General features: G+C 44.4%; 1 protein-coding gene across 5 annotated transcripts in view; it reads right to left on the reverse strand.

Annotated features, from left to right (window-relative positions):
* Positions 1-609: 609 nt before the first annotated feature.
* INO80 (INO80 complex ATPase subunit) overlaps positions 610-20,937 on the reverse strand; it is a 123,241-nt gene continuing 102,913 nt past the window's right edge. For 3 of the 5 annotated variants that reach the window (XM_061430809.1, XM_061430806.1, XM_061430807.1), the window contains 8 exons: positions 17,814-17,886; positions 9,033-9,191; positions 8,294-8,396; positions 7,374-7,462; positions 5,711-5,866; positions 5,250-5,409; positions 4,329-4,544; positions 610-2,193 (listed from right to left, as the gene is read on the reverse strand). In XM_061430809.1, the coding sequence (XP_061286793.1) occupies positions 1,976-2,193; positions 4,329-4,544; positions 5,250-5,409; positions 5,711-5,866; positions 7,374-7,462; positions 8,294-8,396; positions 9,033-9,191; positions 17,814-17,886 (1,174 nt within the window). In that variant the 3' untranslated portion in view covers positions 610-1,975. Of the gene's footprint in view, positions 2,194-4,328; positions 4,545-5,249; positions 5,410-5,710; positions 5,867-7,369; positions 7,463-8,293; positions 8,397-9,032; positions 9,192-17,813; positions 17,887-20,937 lie in introns of those variants that run through there. The other 2 variants (XM_061430808.1, XM_061430810.1) reach the window with 2 other exon arrangements.

A 20,937-nucleotide genomic window follows, 5' to 3' on the forward strand; every position in this document is an offset into this window, starting at 1 on the left:
GTTACATATTTCACTGTTTTCTTTCATGATTCTTACGACAGCTAACTCTGAGAACACTGTGTTCATCTCACAGTTCCTCAGTATTTCTGCCAGCTTAACTGACAGTGGGTCCTGGAACTGCAAACGGGGCAGGTTCCTGGGGTTTATATACACCTATTTGTATACACATCACATTTCTAGAAACTGGGACCATAAAGTTCCTATTACTTGGGGATTTTATGTATAATACACTGCCAGGACAACCTCTTACTTGTGGTTTTTGAAGAAAGAATCTGTCAGTTTTTAGATTGCCACTGTAAATGCCTAATGGTGGGCCAGGTCAAGCCGCCTACACTGAAGTCCTGGAGGCAAAGTCTAGAGTCATAGGAGCCCACACCCCGAGGGCCCTGGCCTGTCAGGCACTTGGTCAAGCCACCTCTCCGATGGCTGGAGGCACATTCCTATGCCCATCAACGCCTACAGGGCACTCCTCATCCCACTGACCACCTCTCTGACGACAAGAACAATCATGATGCCGGGGTTCTGCTTCCTCTTCATCCTGCCACTCTCCCCCAGGAGCCCTACAATGGCCCCAAGGAGAGGCAGCTGCAAAGACCACAGACACCTCAATTTACATAAAATTATCTCACTCCATTTTATTTAAGATTTTCTCCAGTTAGTAAAAGAAAGATGTGTCTCTCTTTATACATATGTACAGGTTCAGTTATAAAAATAGACAGCACATTCAAAGAGAAAAAAGGCTTGGCATTTTTCTGATTCCCTCTAAATAGCATCTGTACACAGGAGTCTGGGTTTGGACAGGGGAATCTTAATGATTTAAATTAAATGATTCCCCTACCACCCCTACTCAAAAAAAAAGTTTAAAAAATCAATCTATCTAAACTCAATTCCGCGATTTTCAGGTGTGCAAATTAGAGGCGGACCCGCCCAGAAGCACCTGCTCCACCAGGGACATCAGGCTGGGGATAGGCAGAAACACCTCCCATGTGAACACCACCCCTTTGCCGCTCCTGAAGGGAAGCGAGCTCGGGCTGGCGGGGCCAGGCTGGGAGGTGGGTGCTGAGCCTGCCCTTGCTCCATCCTCTCCATCTCTCTCCACCGTCCCTTCCTTTCTCAGTGCAATACAGACAGTGCATACAGCCAAGCAGGGGGCTGAAGGGCAAGGGCGGGGAGACTGTGCATTCAGGAGGGGCAAGGGGAGCCTGCAAGAGGGGCAGTGAGGCTGTCCTGCTGATTGAGGTGGCTCCTGGTCTCTTACTGGCTTCTGGGAGTCCCGGGGTGGGAGCTGCGGCTACTTTTGCTGGTGGGACCTGAAGGTTCTCTGATGCGAACCATGCAGGGCAGGAGAGGAAATGCTGGGAAACAACTGCCTCCACGCCTGCTGCCCCTAGCCTTGTGCCATCCTCAAAGCCACCACCTTGTCCTGCATTTGCTGCTCTCCTCAGCCGTAACACTCTGGTGAATGGGTTTGGAGACTTGGGTTGCTCAACAACTGAGAATACCAACTACATGATTTCCTCCCTTCCGGGCCCCCCAGGAAATCACAGCCCTAAGAGAAGTCTCCACCGTGGAAGGCTCTTCACAGCACTTTTAGAGCCTTTGCAAGGGACACGGCCAGAGCTGAAGAGTGGAATGGGGATGGAGACTATGTGCCTGAGCATCGAGATGGGGTCTCTGTCAGCCCTTCCCCAGTGTGAGGTTTAAGACTTGCCTATAAGGTCCTTTGAGAGGCTGTGGGTCTGATCCCTGTCCTTGGGCCTTTTTCCTACAGGCAACCCCAGAGCATTCCTCTTGAGACATGGATGATCCAAGTCCTCACACCAGCCACCTGCCTGTCTTTCCCTTGTTGCAACTGGTCCTTGCTGCCCCGTGGCTTGGGATGGAAGATGCTGCACTGGGCAAGCTATCCAAAGACCACCTGCAGGCCAGGGCATGAGCCCCCGGAGTGGCTGAAGGAAGCTGGAGGGCCAGGTGGTTACCGTCCTCCCGAGGGCTTGGCGCCTTTGCCCTGTTTCCGGACCAGGGAGTCTGGGGCTAGGCTGCTGGTCAAGTGGAGGCTCTTGGGAGTCCCAGGAAGATTATTTCCTTTGCCTAAAGGGGAGCTCAAGGGAGAAGAGGCGCTTGAAGGTCCAAAGTCAGCAAGGCCAGCAGGCCGAACAAGGGACGTCTGCAGAGGACTGCTGGCGGAGATTCCTGCAGGGAGACAAAGAGAGGCAAGGGTGTAAGCGTCTGTCCCATCTGAGCTGCCTCAGCGCCAGACCCTGGTTCCTGGAGTCAGGTCTGGAGGTGAGATTGTGGGGAACCCTGTACCACTTGTTCTTCCTGTCACCTGTTTTTCCTGTAAGAGAAAACCAATACCTGCCCAGCCCTCTCCACATTACTGCATCTACAGGGAGCAGATGTCACCTAGGCAGTCAAGAGCAGAGCACGCGTTACCCGCTGGGAAGCCAAGGCTACAGGAAGAGATGTGACAGGCATTGATGTGTTTTCTTATACAGGCCTGGTTCCTTCCTGGGACAGCACTTGTGAGCTGCTTCCTTCTTAGTTTCAGAAGATGTCCTTTACTCCTCAGTCCATCTGACCAGAGGGCACAAGGCTGCCCACTCTATCCTATGTCTACACACGCAGTTCTTGTGTTGCACGCAGCCACCCTGCTCTCTAAGCCCTAATGCTTTTAAGGAGCTGGTTCGAATCTCCTGTACAGCAACTCTTTCTAACATTCCTAAAAAGGAATTCTACGTGCTCGGTAGGCAGACTCGTGAATACTCTCACCCACAGTGGAGCTGGAGGCAATGACCGAATCCCTTGCTTTCCATGCCCAGTCACCAAGCACTGTCAGTGTTTCTTGGGACACTCTGCCCCCTGTTGCCTCTAGAAGAAAGCCTGAGGAGTGTCATGTTTTGCCCCATGTGGGGGTGAAACCCTGCCATGGCAGCCTTAACTGCTGCCAGACTGCTGTTTTTCCAAGGATGTGATGAGCTGGCAAAAAGTTGAGAAACACAGGGCTGGGCTATTATACTTCACAGTTGTTGAACAAAGGAGAAAGGAGGAGAAAGGAGGAGAAAGGGGAGGTAAATGATCACTTATTGAGAACTTTCTATTCAATAATGCTGTTACTTGATGCAACACCCTAAATTTTAAGCGTGTGTTCTGAATGGAGAGCAATGCCCGAATGGCAAGTGCTGCCCTTCTCACCACTCCGAGAGCCCATGGTCACACATCTGATAAGCTTCTGCCCATCAGGTCTTTCCAACCTTGACTCCCACAGGCCCTTTGCTGCACAGTCTGACTGACCTGCTCGGTGACCTCCAATATGCCCAGGTCGTTAAACCCTCTGTCACCAGTGGAAATCCTTTATCAACCTTCTCTTTCCTTCTGAGTTTGGAAACTTAGTCATCAAGTACACAGGTCCTCCTCCTCCTGATCTACCACAATTAAGGCCTTTCCTCTTCTCTCACTCAATGCTAACATACTGCCTTGTACTGCTGCTAAACACATTCCATGCATGGCTTCCTTGTCTCATTTTCACTATATATTCAGGTAGGGGGTCCATGTGTTATACTCCCATGCACACAAGTGCTGGGTTGTGTGTGTGTGTGTGTTTTGGCACAGCGCAGCTTGTGGGCTCTTAGTGGGATCTGAACCCAGGCCCTCAGCAGTGACAGCAGAGACCTAACCACTGGACCGCTAGGGAAGTCCCTACAGCAGGTGTTTAATCCTAAGGTGGTGGCTCACAAAGCTGAAAGCTGCTCAGTTGTGTCCGACTCTTTGCGACCCTGTGGACTATACAGTCCATGAAATTCTTCAGGCCAGAATACTGGAATGGGTAGCCTTTCCCTTTTCCAGGGGATCTGAGCCAAAAGGGAAGCCCAAGAATATTGGACTGGGTAGCCTATCCCTTCTCCAGCAGATATTCCCGACCCAGGAACTGAACTGGGGTCTCCTGCATTGCAGGCAGATTCTTTACCAACTAAGCTACTGGGTAACTGTTAACTATGCTAGTCTGCACTACAGAAATGTAATTATTAAAATGTGAGTCTGGGGGAAAAAAATCAGTTCTCAAAGCAGGAGAAATGTTTAAAGCAACATGGTCAAGAAATTCACCTTTTTGTTTTTCAGTTACTTCCACTCTGAAGGCAGCACTACACTAAGTCACAAGAGCACAAGGAGTCTCAGGACCACTTGGTGCAGAGGCGCACTCCAACATGGGCTCTGGGAAGGGGCTCTGGGCCCAGGGGTGTCCTGCCTGCTCTACCTGGCAGAATGCTCAGCAGCCCTCCAGACTAGCCCCAGCCAGAATGGCACCTTAGTCCCTGGGGCCCCCGCACCTTTAGACACGTTGTACCCGTATGCAGCATAGGCAGCGGCAGAGGCTGCAGCAGCCCCTGCTTTGGCTCCTGCCATGGCAGCAGCACTGCCTGCAGTGGACTTCCGGCTCCGGCCCTTTCCGGCTCCTTTGGCTGTGCTTCCCGAACCTTTAGGGCGGCCTCGGCTTCGGGCTGAATGACCACGTCCTGCGGCTGGCATTTCCTGAATGGAAATCCCTGTGGGAAGAAATTGGTCAAGAGGGGGAAAAAAGTCAATTTCTTATGTGTGACGGGAATCTTCTCCTGGACACAGAAGATGGCTTTCGGGGTGTTTTGTTTCAGGACTCCTAGGGAGGTCTATGTCCCAATTTAATGGCTGAGCCACACAGTTACACAGCATTAGTAAGAACTGTGAGTAGCTACAACGGCCTGACACTTCAAGTTGCTTTTCAATTCTCTAAGAGTGGTGCCATTACTCCTGATTTTTTCTTTAAACTAGATCATTACTAAACGAACTCCAGGGATGTGCTACTTGTGATTCACCTGCACAGTCCAATGTTCTCCTGCCTTGGGGAATCGACTTTTACTCCCAAGTTGCACATGTAGAGGGACTCAAGAAATAGCAGCAATACTGGGCACCACAGAACAAAGTGAGGAAAGGCCCGGAAAAGTTAACTATAACTAAAAACTAGCACAAATAAGGGTGAACTATGAAGAACAGGAATGGCTAGAAAACAAAGAAGTTGGAAATCTTTATGAAGTTCTTATTTTGTTTTCCCTAAGCTTTCTCATTCTCCCTTTCACTTAAACAGGCTAGTAAAACAATGAGACTTCAAATGTTTTCTGCTCTACTCCACTCTTCTTTAAAGAAGGTAGAAAACGCCGTTATCTGAGAAGGAACCAGGACCCCACCCAAGCGGCAGGGACAGCTGCGTCACTCACCATTCACAGTGTCTGAGACAGAGCCCGTCATGGAAGCAGGGGAGTTGGTGGCTCGGGACTGAGGGGCTGAGGAGGCAGGGTCGTCCACAATGACCAGCATGTCGCTGCTGCTCTCGTCCGGGGGAATGGAGCCAGTATGCAGCTCACTGCTGATGGAGATCTAGAGGCGGAAGGGTCATGATCACCACTCCTCTCAGAGCCTTCGGCCCTCGTGCCTAAGTGAGGACATGCTTCCCAGGCCTCCCCCACATTCCCTCTCCTCCCTGGCATCACTTCTGAGATTCAGACCCCCTACTGTGGCTCTGGAGAAGGCAGTTCGCCTTCATTTGCTTTTCTCCTAATGGATTCCTTGTGAAACCCCCTTTACAAGGCAGGCAAATCCCCCAAAAAGCAAAAGCTACCCAGTAAGGACACAGCCCTCACTGCTGCGATGAAGGCATCACTAATAAAAGGAGCCTCACCTCACTGAAAGGGCTGGGCATGGCTGAGTCCACGCTGATGAAGGAGTCGTCCCCATCCGCAGAGAGATTGGAGTTATCAGCTGAGGGAACAAATGGGATCACCAGGTTCATACCCTCCTTTCTCCTTTTGCCATCTAATTCATCTTCTTTTTTCTTCTGGGAACACACAAATCAAGAAATACAGAAAAAAACATGAGGCTAGGCACTGAGAGAAAAATGGGGTTGGAAAAGAAAGTGATGACAGATATTTGACTCTTTGTAAATGTCTAAGTTTCACTTTATTCAATTAGCATATTATTAAAAAAGAAAAAAAAAATCCCAAGGAAGGAGGAAAGGAATCACTTAGTACAAGTTTATGCATATTCTACCACAATAATACAGAGTTGAAAGGCCAGTCACACTGAATGGAGCTGTGCCAAACAGAATCTGAACAGGGCGAGGGTCGGTCAGCTTCCAGCGCAGCCTCGCAGCACTTATCAGGCTGAACCAATGCAGCCCCACAAGCAGGAGGGCCCCTGTGCTCTTAGTTTATTTTTGCACATCTGTTTTTACTCTGCCTTCTTTTTAAATATGCATAAGGGGAATGAAGGTTCTTCTCATACACAAGGAATACTGAAGTGGCTTTTCATTATCTCCTCAATTTACATGAAAATGCTTAAGCACTGAGTGACTGAGCTACACCAAACAGTGCTAGAGCCAAGTTCAGCAGGGCTTTGTCACAGGTTAGAGATGTGGAATCAGAATGTGCTTAGAAAATTCTGGGAATCACATTCATCCACTGCACCTAACAGCACTTGTATCTAGATCTATATTAGGGTTAATATGGTATGTCTTTGGGGCTTCCCTGGTGAATCAGACGGTACAGAATCTGCCTGCAATGTAGGAGAGACTTGGGTTCAATCCTTGCGTTGGGAAGATCCCCTGGAGAAGGGAATGGCAACCCACTCCAGTATTCTTGCCTGGGTAATCCCATGGACAGAGAAGCCTGCTGGGCTACAGTCCACGGGTTCGCAGAGTCGGACATGACTTAGGGACTAAACAACAATAAAGACTAGGTTATGATAAGGATTACTGGCACATGTGCAGAAACAGCAAGACAGGAAGAAATGGAGGGGAACTACATCCCATGTTGCAGCTAGCCTGGTAGGCTCAAGCAGGACATGTCAAAAGGGATACAAAAAAAAAAAAAAGGCAAAAAACAGCTCAGCCCAAATCCTTGGCACGAATTGGAGAAAGAGAAGAATAGTGTGACAGTGATTTAATTTTCCCATAGTAGATGATACTAGAAGAATTATGGCAGAAGGACTGGATCTAATGACCTCTTAGGCCCTTTTTAAGATTCTGCAGAATCTAATAATCTAACATTCATCTTACTCACATTTGGACTTAAGCTTTTAAAAAAAGTCCCAACAAAAGGTTTCTACAATTACATGTGACCACAGACCCATATAATATAATTATGTCTGTGTGGGGAGCACTACCCTACCAAGGCTGCATTTCCCCTGCTCGATTGTCAGTCAGGACAGAACTATTACGTAACACACACAGATGGAGCTGGATACCAACCAGCAACCAAGATGACAAGCATGCATTGTACAGTCTTTTCTGGAGGGACCACTCAGCACCCCCATCAGCCCCAGTCCACCACCCCAACTTGACATACCTTCTCTGCGTACTTTTCCCGCTTGCGCTTGCGTTCTTTAACTCGGTTGGTTTCCTCCTGCTGCCGTTTCTCTTCTTGCCGGAGTCTCACTATCAAGAAAATTTTAAGATCTAATGAAGCACCTGTGGCAATCCTGATCCTTATTCTCTGAAACTAAGGTGGCCTTATTCTCTGATATTTATGATTCAAGGTATGACTTCTATCCATTTAAGGCAGGCAGATAACTCATGGTTTCCTAACTTGGAGAACGAACAGAGTTCCTTGGATTCTAAACAGTTTTGGGGTTCAAACCATGATTCAGTCTCATTGTCATGGGCCTTTCCATGCCTCTCCTTTTTCCTTTTCTTTTCAGCCTTTTAATATCTGTGCACGGCACAGATCGAGTATGGTTACAGAGTCCTGAAAGGTTTTCAGAAGGCAGTGGCACACGTGGGCACCGTAAGAAAGGTGCTTCATCACATTTTCTGATGTGATGCTGTCCATGCCTGCAGAAGTTTACAAGGTTAAGTCTGAAACCCACTTTCTGGCTTCTCAAAAGCCAGAAATACTGGGAGAAGGGTCTGAATATTACATATGGCAGTGTGCTTTTCCAACTTTTCCATTAATTTCACAAAAACATTTCTCTGGACAGAAGAGAGTAAATTCATTACTGCTGAGGAAATCTAGGAGACAGCCTTCCTGTACACATTTATTTGAAGTCATATTACTCTAAAAATACACCTATTTCTTTATACTCCATAACATATCCTTGTGTGAGCTTTAAAACAAAATATTAACCAAAAAAGTGTTTCTCCCCAAATACAGTCTGGCTTTGCCTACCCTTGGGACATAGTCAAGGGCCTTTTCGTTTTCAGATATGTGGAGCCAGAGGAATCATCTCTGTAAGGAAAGCGCATTAATAAGAGGTCTAGAATACGTACATTTCTTTTCCAACTCTTCATCGTCTAGAAGAAGACTAACCACCTCTTTGGGTTTCAAGGTATCTGGTTTGAAGTTTCCACCAGAAATCACCATCCGTTGAATCTAATACAAAACAAACAAACAAAAAAAATCACCGATAGGCATCTGTTCCCTTATGGAAAATATCCAAACAGAAACAAGTTTCTCAATCTGTAGTTCTGGTGAGGCCCCTGGATTTCCTTTTTTTTTTTTTTCCATTTCTGTGACTGGCTCATCCAGGTCATTTGTGCCAAGAGAAAGGACGATGAGAGCTTCTTTGCCTGAAACTGTTGACAGCTGTAAGATCCAATAATACTGAATCAAGACGGAAAAGAACCAAAAATGATAATTTCTTTAGAAACTAGCAAATTAAGCATACAGCTCAGAGGCTGATCACACCGAGAATACTAGGGCAGGAGCAAAGGCCGTTTCTTCTTCCCACGAATGTGAAACTATGTCAAACACGAGGGCCACAACTGGGATCTTCTTCAAATGAACGACAGGAGAATACTGTGTGTAGATACCATTCCAGAAGAAAAGAAGTGAGGAATGGCCAGGCCAGTACGTGCTGCTTTTGTATAGGACTTCATTTTCTCTTCCAGTCACAAGAAATCTCAGGGCTTTCATGACCAATGAAAGCCGAGAGTCTTAGTCTCGGTCAGTCACTGTGGCTGAACTACTTTCTCTACCAGCACAGTACCTCCTTTGCCTTCTGCTTACCTCGCTCTTCTCCTTTGCTCGCTGCAGAATGCGTTCTTCAATGGTGCCCTTACAGATGAGTCGGTAGACAGTAACCTGCTTTGTCTGCCCCAAGCGGTGGGCCCTGTCCATAGCCTGCTGGTCCACAGTGGGGTTCCAATCGCTATCATAAAAAATCACCTGTGCAGGCAGGACAGGAATACAGCAAAGACTGAGGCACTCTCAGGGCAATACCAGGAATTCTGACAGCAACCCAGCCATTCATCTATTTCAACAGTTTGATACCAGATTTTTTTCTATGATATAAAGATGAACAGATATCTACTCATAAAACCAAGCCATTCCTTCACCTACTCTGGGCGAAAGACTCTGAGCTTTTTTCAGGGTTTTCATTTAAAAAGAGAATGGCAAAAATATTAACACTTAACATCCAGGGCTTACTATTTGCCAATCATTGTACTAGATGTTTTATGTGTATTAACTCACTTAAATTCCACTACCACTAAGATTTAGTCACTATTAAAAACCCCTGTTTTATATAAATAGATGAGGAAACTGAGACTCAGGGAACTCAGAGACTATCCAAGACCACACAGACTAAATAAGCAGTGGGCCTGGGATGTGAAATTCTTCTTCTTAACCCCAAGTCTACCTTGGTAAGAGACAGGCATGGCTTTCCTGGCGTTCTCAGGTTCGCACTAACAGGGTCATTTCCTGTCTCTTGAATTTCAGGCAAGAAATGTTTAAAGGGTTCTCTGGAAGCTACTTCTTGTTTGCTAAACAACAAACACAAAGAACAAAATGTACTCCCTACTCCTCTGACCCATAGGTGATCCTAAAACCAACAGAATCTTGGATCTTCAGTCCTGAAGCTACTAGCAATACAGTGGATCTCTTAAAAGAAAGCCAGTTCAAAGTGACCCTCATAGCTCATGTGTCTTTCTCTACGTTCAACCAAGTCACCAAATCTAGCCAGTACTTCTTCAAAACAAACTCATTCTTTCTATATTCCCACTGTCCTTCTCCTGGGCCAGGCCCTCACCACCTACATCTGGTTCACTGATGCTTCAAGATCAGCGGGTTTCTGAGATCCCAGTCTCTTTCTTCAGTTTACTTCGGAGAAGGCAATGGCACCCCACTCCAGTACTCTTGCCTGGAAAATCCCATGGATGTAGGAGCCTGGTGGGCTGTAATCCATGGGGTCGCTAAGAGTCGGACACGACTGAGCGACTTCCCTTTCACTTTTCACTTTCATGCATTGGAGAAGGAAATGGCAACCCACTCCGGTGTTCTTGCCTGGAGAATCCCAGGGATGGGGGAGCCTAGTGGGCTGCCGTCTATGGGGTTGCACAGAGTCGGATACGACTGAAACGACTTAGCAGCAGCAGCAGCTATATACTAAGACAACTTCACTTTTATTCTTTCCTAATACAAACACACCTCTTCCCTTTTGTCAGATAGTTCTCTTTGGTATCCCTCACTTATGTTAGTTTGACTGTACCACTTCTTGCTCAAGCTGTTTTTCCAACTTAGACTTCCCTGATCTCCCTTGCCTGTAACAATGTTTCCTTTTCCTATTCCTTATGAATTCGTATTAGAAATTACAATGGTCAAAACCTGTTAAGCACTTAAAACAGATGTGCATACATATCTCACTAAATTTTCATAAAAACCTGATATATTTCCTTCATCTCATAAATTGGGAAGACTGGACTGAGCTCACAGTCTTAACAGTCTCCTTTTACAACCCGCACTATTAGCAAAACGTTGCATTGCCTATCCTGGTCCAAGCTCCCACGTAGTCACTATTTTCTAAAGGTATCCAATTATTTCATATGTATTATGTATTTTAAAAATTCTCCTGCCTAGTGTTACTGGAGGACAGACACCATCCACCAGAACAAAGCAGAATTCTACAAATACTAGTCAATTGATACTAGAATCTCTAAGACGTGATGAAAACTAGAAAAAGTGCTAAAATGTAAGCAAAAGAGTAATTCATCTCTTTTGAACTGTTCCTCTAGATGCTTTTTCCATTGCTTAACACTACTTCCCTGGTGGCTCAGATGGTAAAGCGTCTGCCTACAATGCGGGAGACCAGGTTCAATCCCTGGGTTGGGAAGATCTCCTGGAGAAGGAAATGGCAACCCACTGCAGTATTCTTGCCTGAAAAATCCCATGGACGGAGAAGCCTGGTAGGTTACAGTCCATGGGGTCGCAAAGAGTCAGACACGACTGAGCAACTTATGACTTATGACTAACACTATTCCTAAGTAATTTATTTTCTCATTTAATAATGGAAGCAATTCTTCTGCCATTTTCTGCAGAACTCACTTGATGCGAAGATGGATAAAAGGCATCAGCATTTTTAATGTTTTTGCCTCTAATTACAAGAACCCCACTGGCTCTTTCTTATGCTGCTCCTTTTGTCTCTCTCTCATATGAGGTATAATCCCTCAACTTTTAGTGTAAGTTAGAATCCTTGAGGAAAAAGAAATGACAAACTGCCTGCCAAAGAAAGAAAATCATTATGAAAGCTTATTGTTAAGCCAGTGTCCACAGATCTAGGATTTGGAAGTATATGACATTTGTCACTTGTTAGAGGAATACAGAAAACCTGACCACAGGACATTCTGGAACTTCAACACGATAGGCAAAATTCTAGAAAATTCAGTTTAAACTTTCAGGGAGAACAAAGGAAGAGAGGACAGAGTTAATGAAAGTGAGACTTCCAACTGAACTGGGGTGGGGGCAACTGTTTGCCCAACATACCTAACATGACTGCATATGTGGAAAATGAGAGTTGATGTCACACCCAAAAGACAGTACTTTCAGTAGTCCAAGCCTAAGGCAATGAATAGTTCAGCATGAACTCATAATGGGCAGCCCTGTATTATGAATCATTTTCACAAGTGTTTCCTCCATATTTACATTTTTCCTAGAAGTCTCAGTGGCAACCAACCCTGACTCAACTTGGGTTCTTTTGAGGTCATCAACAGTAAGAAGATTGGAGCCCAAGGAGATAGATTTGCAATTTAACTTTCAAGTCCCCTCTTTCCCCAATTTAATGGCTTTTATCTTTCAAATGGATTAAAAGAGGTAAAGAACTGGTGAGGAAGAAAATAAAATAAGATTCTACTTAGCCCTATCTAATAAGCTGTTGATGTTTAAAAAAAAAATTCTACCTAGAAAAAGACACAGAGAAAAATAATATAGAAACATATTATAAGCTAGCAAGTTAAGACAAAAATAAGAGAGATATAAACACCAGATGAGATGTATGGTTATTATCTACCTTGACAATAAAAAATGAACACTGAATCAACATTGACATAAACTCAGGGGAGACAATGTCCATCAGAGTAGAACAGTTATGACACCCGTCTTTATGGAGCTCAGTGACATTCTAGAGAAAAACAAGCAACAATTAAGAATACAACAACTGACTTAACTAGGAAAGATCAGAGCCAGTCCACAATGCGTGGCCCAGCAATGACTAAGGGGAAATACATTAATTGTCAGCACTTTTATGAAGTTGTAAACAGCAAGCTGGGAGGGCACTGGGAAGGGGAAGCAAAGGAAGAAGGTGAGAGCTGAGATGTGTGGGATGCTCTTGGCTCTCCAAGTCAAAGACAGAGAGTTTCAGGGAATGAGGGAGTGAAAATGGGAAAATTGAGAGGAACAACTGGAAACAGCTGGACCAACACTTGGAAGGAATGGGTGGAGAATGCGTTCGAAGTTCAGTTCCTTGGGAGGGCTGAAAGCTGTCCCATGGTGTCTCATGGGACATAAGATTTCTCACACTGCTTGCTACTATGGGACAAAAGCTCCTCAATCTCTTTCTGCACAAACATTTAAAACAGTCTGACACAAAAACAAAACCAACAGCGCAGTTTATAACAATGCCTTACTAAACAATGTCAAATGCCTACTTTAGGAAGAATACACAAAGAACAAGGCAGACAGTAACGGGCAGCTGCCATTAATTTCATGCTAAAATCATGTTTTTATTAACAGAGTGAGTCAGAGTCTCACTGTTTACAAATACATGTTTATATATGCATTCTCAATCATAAAACATTAAGTTTTTCCTGACAGTTTAGGGTGACTAACCTCTTCCTTGTCCATAAATGGTTCTGGGGCTTTTCTGAAGCTAAATAATCTCAGGGCAAAGGAAAAATGCCAGGCAAGCAGTTAAACTTATTGTTTCTCTAATAATACACACAGGGAGTATAACTTGACTCCCCACAAACCATTACCTAGCAACTCATTTCAATCGTGTGGTTCCATTTTTTTTTTTTTCCTGAGTATTCTAAGAGGTTCTAATTTGTGAGTCCCTTAGCCTTCCCCTCAAAATTAAATGTAAACTATTTCAGAATTGGAGACTCAGAATATTCAGAGCCTCTATGTCCCAGGGAGTAAAGAGAATACCTATTTCTACTCCTCTAGTTGTGGGGTTAGGGTTAGGTTTGGTTCTTTCTGACTGGCTGGAGTAGTTCACTTGTGAAAGACAAGCTGTGAAAACTAGAAGCATGGGACTTCCCTGGTGGCTCAGTGGATGGGAATTTGCCTGCCAATGCAGGGGATACAGGTTCGATCCCTGGTCCGGGAAGATTCCACATGCCATGGAGCAACTAAGCCCATGCACCACAATTACTGAGGCCACGTGCTCAAGAGCTCACAAGCTCCAACTACTGAATCTCTGCCTAGAGTCTGTGGTCCACAACAAGAGAAGCCTGCGCAAAAAACCCACAACACCAGAAGCATAATGCAGCTCTGCCCCTCAAACCTGCTTATTTTTGGGTTATTCCAATGAACGGCTAGGTGAACCATTCCTTAAGAAACCATAGATCAAACCTGAGATAGGCAGGCTGAGAAGGGAAAGATAGTTTAATCTAATGAACCAATGCTAGGTCTCCCCAGGTGACCTCATCCAGCCTCACGGCCTTAAACATTACCTATGACCTGGTGACTCCAAAATATATCTTGAGCCTCAATCTTTTTCCTAAAAACCACACTCTACTGCCTGCATGACACTTACTTAATGTCTGCTGAGAACCCTGAACTTAATACACTCCAAACCAAACTCTTGAGTTCCTTTCTCAAACCCATTCCTCTGTGCACTTTCCCCTAACCAGTAGCTGGTACCTCCATCACCCTAGTTCCTCACATTGAACACCTTGGACTTCTCCTTGACCCACATGATCCACATCCAGTCTTAGCAGCAAACCTCACTGGCTGTGCCTTCAAAATACTGATACACGCAGATTCCAAGTATCTCTCATCACCTCCACTACTTCAATCCTTGCCCAAGTCACCACTGCCTTATGTCTAATTCCTAACTGAACTTCCTGCTTCCACCTTTCTCCCTATGGTCTTCCCCACTCCACAACCCTGGAAGCCAGAAGGACACATTTTCTCTGCTCAAATCCTTTCAGTAGCCTCTTACCTCAAAATCCTAACCATGGCCCATGAAGTCCCATACAATCTACTTCGGTCACTCATTTGACACCACTCTGCCCACCTTCATTCTGTTCCCCCTACAAAAGGCTTCGCTTCATTTCGATTATGCCAAGCGTGTTCTCACCTCAGGGCTTTGCACTTATCTCCTTTCCCTGGAATGCTCTTGTTTTAGGCCACATACATAATTGGCTTGCTTTTCTCACTTTCTTCAGATCTTGGCGCAAATGTCACCTTATCAGAGCTTTATCAGTCTATATAAAACAGCAACCCCTGATCATGAATGGGGTTTTGAAAAACAATCAGAAGTTCCCCAGGTGGAAGAAGAGGTGTGCCAAGGAGAAAGACCTATGATGAGGGAGCTATTTACGTAGGCAGTGCTAGTGGTAAAGAACCTGCCTGCCAATGAAGAAGACGCAGGTCGATCCCTGGGTCGGGAAGATCCCCTGGAGAAGGGCATGGGAACCCACTCTAGAACTCTTGCCTGGAGAATCCCATGGAGAGAGGAGTCTGGCGGGCTATAGTCATGGGGTTGCACAAGAGTCGGACATAACTGAAGTGATTTAGCACGCACATGATACAGTATGGGAGGTTCAGGAATCAAGTCAATCATTGTTTCTGGAATATGGAAGGAGCAGCAGTCTGGCAATTAGTCTGGAAAGGGAGATAAAGGCCACAAAGTGAAGGGCCTTGTATGTGTAAAAGAGCTTACACTTTATCTTGTAGATGACAGAGACTCCCTGAAGAGTTTTAAGTAAGGGTATGGCTGATAAAGAAGGGTATAAACAAATTGAGGAGGTATGGGGCTGGGGAGCTGAGACTGGAGTCCAAAAGATCAGCTAGGAGAAAGTGATCAATCTTGTACTCACATAAAGAGTAAGACTAATTGGGCCCACTGCTGTCAACTCCTAGGCCACGGCCAGAGGATCCCCTTTAACCTGGGAGAGAACTTAACACTTTGCTGAATTGAATCTGTGTCTGGATCAGTTCCTACGAGCTCAATTCTTTATTTCAAATATGCATTGGCTTTGGCTAGTTGGAGCAAAGCCCGGGATGTGGAGGGGAGAGGGTGGGGGAGCATGCGGATTAGATAAATGTAATAACTGAGACCCACCCTCACACTAAACAGTGTCTCAACACCCATCCAAGAACCAAGTTACTTGTCTCCAAATCCTCCAATCTGCACCTGGCCTGCCCCATTAAGCACTTCTTTGTATGAGGCAAGAACCTAGTGTGGCAAGAGAGACATGCTTGGGATTCTCACCCAAGTACCCTTGACTCTCTGAGGATAACTGCAGTTGGGGTGTGGAGACCAAGGCTTCCCCAGGGCAGGAAGGGGGAAGCGGGAGACCCAGAGATAAACTCAGGCTCAGTTTTTGGGGGGCTATGCAGTGACAGAGCACTCTTCCCGGAGAGGCTTATCTACCAACCCTGGAGGGGACAAAGGTGCCAGAGAAGAAGCTCCTGCCCCTGGGAAGACCCTAAGAGTTTCCACCCTCTTCCAGCCACGCCTCCAGGACACAGCAATGCTGAACCAGTGCAGGGTTCTGGAGTACTGCCTCCCCATTCATCTCTCTTCCTCCTCTGAGGCTCCCAGGCCCCAGCTCTGGCCCTTCAATCCACATCATGTGTGCATTTTTTTTTACCCACCCTGGGAATCCAAAGCCTTCCCTGGACTCCCATCCCCAGCTTTCCCATAGTAGCAGAGCTGAGCATAGAGCCAGGCAGACAAGGCCTAAGGGAAAGGAAGGCTATTTGCGGCCCAGTATAAATAACAAAGTCCTGGACCTGGCTCTTTCATTAGGAGCTACAAGGGCCACAGGATCCCTGAGGGCTATTAATGTGCAGGCACTGGGCACACATGCTTTCTAGGCAACATTTCACAGCTATAGGAGAAGGAAGGATTATTATATTCATTCTATTGAGGAGGAAACTATGGCTTAGAGCAGTCAAGCAACTGCTTCACATTCACACAGTGAATAGCAGAGCTGGGATTCAAACCCACGTTTCATTTCTCTAATTTGAAGGAATCCAAAAACTATGGAACCTGCCCTCTACCACCCACAAATTTACAACCAAAGTAATTAATCAGAAAAAAAAAAAAAAAAAAAAAGACTATGACTAATTGGGCCAGTATGCGTAAAAACTAGAGCAGAGAACCAAGGGGCAAAGGGAAAGGCAAATTTCTGCTAACATGGCACCAAGTGAGCTACCTCATCAGAGGACGCCCCAGAACAACACTACCACCACTGACTGCCTTCTCTCAAGACGACTGAGGCTGATAATGTACAGGTAAGTTACAGAATCTACCCAGTTACGCCTCCAGCAGACCTGAGGCCCCAGAACCCAGTTCCAATAAGGTTAACTGGCTGAGGTTTAGGTCCTGAGGAAAGTACAGCTGAGTCCTGTGGCTGAGACTCTACTCGGTGATGTTATGGATTCTGTTTTTCATTCTTGAAGGCAAGCAATTCTACAGTGCAGCAGTTAACAAGGAGAAAGAATGGACAGTCTAGAAGTGGAACCTGGGAAACAGGGGGTCTAGTTCAGATCTACTGCTGGGAATTTATCCAAGCTTCTTCACCTTTGGACTTGATTGACCCTCCAGAGTTTGCATCTTTCTTCTATTTGTGGGGATTCTGATGCTCTGTATTTCACAGAGGTACCACAAAGACCACATTAAATGGTATTTTTAGAGTCATGCCATCTACAAAACAATTTCCCATTTATGCATTTTTATGTCTCAAGGTTGCTGAAATTGTTTTTAAATATATATTATATCTTGGGAATAGTTCTGAGATACAAAAGGAATGCTCTTTTCTTCTCCCATACTTCAGATGCTGAAGCATCCCTCCAAGGACAGTGGGCATAAAGGGATAGATAATTTGATGAAATGTCTTTTTATTTTTTAAATCACCAATTTCATTGCTCTCCAACCATGTTTAGAAGTTTAGGATATAAAAATACGAGTTTTTCCTGATGGAATAATACATAAGAGTCATAAAACAACCCTTTCTGATTTGCTCAGTTATAGCTCCTAAAACACACAAATCTTGTTGGTTGAGTTCCCTAACACAGTCCAAGTGTTTAGAATAGTATCAGACACACAGTATATTTTTACTAAATCTGTGTTGAATGAATGTGTAAGAAACTTCGAATAAGAGAATAGAAAGTCTAAAAAGGAAAGCTAAAATGTTCCAGGGTAAATGCAACTACTTCCTTTTAACATAACAAGAGGCAAAGAAATAAAAAGTTTGTGATACATAATAAAGGATAGTATCAACCAAACAACATATTTGCAGTAGAAAAACTACACATCCAGTATATTTTTAGCTCGTTACTTACGGTATCTGCGGCAGTCAGATTGATACCCAGTCCTCCAGCTCGTGTACTTAGCAGGAACACAAAAATGTCATTCCTGCAGGACAGAGAGAGGGAGAGATATTTTAAGAGGAAAAACTGAAAAAGAAAACTGGCATGTAGCAAAAGAGAGGGATCTCTGGACACAGAACAATGTCTAGGCCTAGAAAGTTTTGGTGGTTACCCAGACCTGATCCACGTTTCTGACACACTGAAAGGTGTCAACAAAGGTGCTGGGCTGCTACAGTGAGACTATGGCAGTCATCTTCCAGTTTGCAGATAAACTTCTGCTGTCCACTGACTGACAGGCAATATAATTTAAAATATTTGGCAAATGTAACAGAAAAGTATGCCATGGAAGTAGAGATGCCTCTGTAATAGTCAACTGTTTAGCAAGTCAAACTATTCCCAGTTCATACAGTGGGGAAAAATAAGTCAGTATTGTCTGGTGTTTCCCCAAAGAATCATGACTTTCAATAATCTGGGAACTAATGATCACTGCGGCTGGGAAACTGGAGAAGGCAATGGCAACCCTGGAAAATCCCATGGATGGAGAAGCCTGGTAGGCTGCAGTCCATGGGGTTGCTAAGAGTCGGACACGACTGAGCGACTTCACTTCACTTCAGTGATCATAACTCCGAAGGACTCAAGTTCATATGCAAAAAGTTAGTCCAGAAAAATGACCAGAGGTCAGGATTAAGACTCAGGTTATGACTTCTAAGTATTCAGTTGAATTTAGGATCAATCCATGAAGACAGGCTAAAATTAAAGTACTTTTCTGATGGATACCAACATTGCCCTTAACAGAAATGATAAGATATAGTTTTCTCAGTTCCCCTCTACATCCTATATCCTTTTAAAGAAACCGAGAATTACAAACAAATCAGTAGGTGTGCCTGTCACTCATTCAGGCAGTAAATATTCACTGAATATCTTTTAGGAACAAAGGCCATGCCAGATCAGAAAAGACAGACCGACTATAAGGTTTATCTGTGTACACACATGCAATTAGGGGCTCAGTTCAAGCCCAATTCTTGCAGATAACATGAATATATTCAAGACTATCTTGCATTTTCATGTTTCCGTCACCTGAGGTTATTTTCCAGAATATTTCTACAGGAAAGGGACTGCATTATACCGACGAACAAACTTTACAGCCCTCTAAATCAAGCTGCTGATCGCTTTTCTTCATGACTATAATGAGGAACAAAACTAGAAATTCATTACCAGTGTTATTCAAATTGCAGGTCATACCTATCATTGGTCATGTAATCAGTTTGGTGGGTTTGGTACACATAAATTACAGAAATAAAAATAACAGATTAGAAAATATTATATCACAGGTCATAAGGATAAGTATTGTTTCTGATTTTATGACATGGTAAATATGTATTAAATCTCAATGTAAGATGAATTTTATTCTGTGGGTTCCAGTTTAAGAGGAAAAAACAAACACACTGACATCAGGGTGCTCTTGTCCCTTGATGCAGTTCTTCCTTGGTAAAGTCACTTGACTGCTAAAGGTCTGTTTCCTGCACTGTAAAATGAGGATGCTCTGAATAAAATAGCTGAAGTGACTAAATGATGACATATCAATGGCAAACATGAATACCAGTGAAGGAACTACTCTGAAAGAAGTATCCTGGCTAAATCCCTAAGCTGGGTAGGTCCTAGTATTTGCATTCAATTAAACACAGCTTTTCTAGAGGCAGACACGGATAACAGATCATATTTGGAGGTCTCTTGTAGGGCATGATTCCAAAAGTACTGGAAGTTGTGCTCATTTAATCCTTGAATTTTATCATGAAGTCTAATATTTCATAATTGTATTTATACAATATCATCTTTCACAGTTAAATCATAAAGGGCAAACCAAAAAGTTAAAAGGCATCTGCCAGTTTACAAACACATTCTGCCCTAGATATGGGATGATGTAAATGCAAGCTTGATACCTCCTAGCCCGTAAGAGAATATTTAACCACAATAATGCTTCAAATAAACATTGATGTAGCTTTCCAGGGCCATACTAATCTCTACAGGATAATCTTCTCCACTTTGGCCTTAAGAAGACTGCTCAATCCCATGCATCTCTCTCTCCTGCTCTGGTGGGTACAGAGCAGGAGTCAGAAGCTTCTCTCTGATATCTGTGTTAGAGCTGATGGAGTCACCTGACAGCCAGGACTTTTTGTTGATGTGGGGATGGGGGAAAGGGGTGGGACAAGAAGAGAGATAGAAGGTAGATGAGATCTATAAAAAAGAATAGAGGCAGAAAGACAGGTCATTTCCACAGTCTGCACAGCCAAAGAGATAAGTCCCCAGATGTAGCAATTCTTCACAAACAGGGACTATATACAGAAAAAAACACTAGAGAAAGGAATCTAGTTAAAAATAAATTAGTAACAAAATTTAGAGACATGACTGGTGAAAAATGCTCTTCTGGGGATGTTACCTATGTAGCAAGAAGATACCTTTTAGTGATGAGATGGTAAGCAGCAATGTTTGGCTGTGCCCAGTGTAATTTCATCATACTCTAATGGAAAAATAAGGATTATGGGAGTCTTAGATTATTAAAAGTCAAAGAAATTAGTGTCCATCCCGGATCACACTGTTGGATCATATGTAGACCAAAACATCTAAATTGCACTGCTGAGAAGTTCCTTTCTACTTAATAAATCTAGCATTGGTAATGTAAATTAATGTTTTGGAAGCTGACTAAAAGGAAGAAAATAGAATCCCAGAAGGCAACATGATAGTTTGGGTGCCCTCTATGAGGCTAAAAAGGAATCTCAACTCAGGGTCTCTATTGGAATGGGTCTTAGAGACCAGGCTTCAGGGTGGTCTGTGAAGCAGCCTATGAAATCATGTAGCAAAGACATGGTTAAATCTCACTCTCATTCTTCTTTAGTTAAGGCCACTTTGCACCAAAATACTGAAATAGTGCTGGGCATGTAGCTGACTGGGAAAGACTTGATGATGAGTGGAAAAGAGCTAGAATTAAAGACCCTGGAGCTTTATTTATAGTCTCACCAAGAAGGAAAAAATCCACACTATGCTCTTACTTTTGCTTATATTTTCCAGTCACCCGAATAATCAGGTAATGGTGGTGGGG

The sequence above is a fragment of the Bos javanicus genome, chromosome 10 (assembly GCF_032452875.1).
Source record: "Bos javanicus breed banteng chromosome 10, ARS-OSU_banteng_1.0, whole genome shotgun sequence".
Taxonomy (NCBI): Eukaryota; Metazoa; Chordata; class Mammalia; order Artiodactyla; family Bovidae; genus Bos; species Bos javanicus.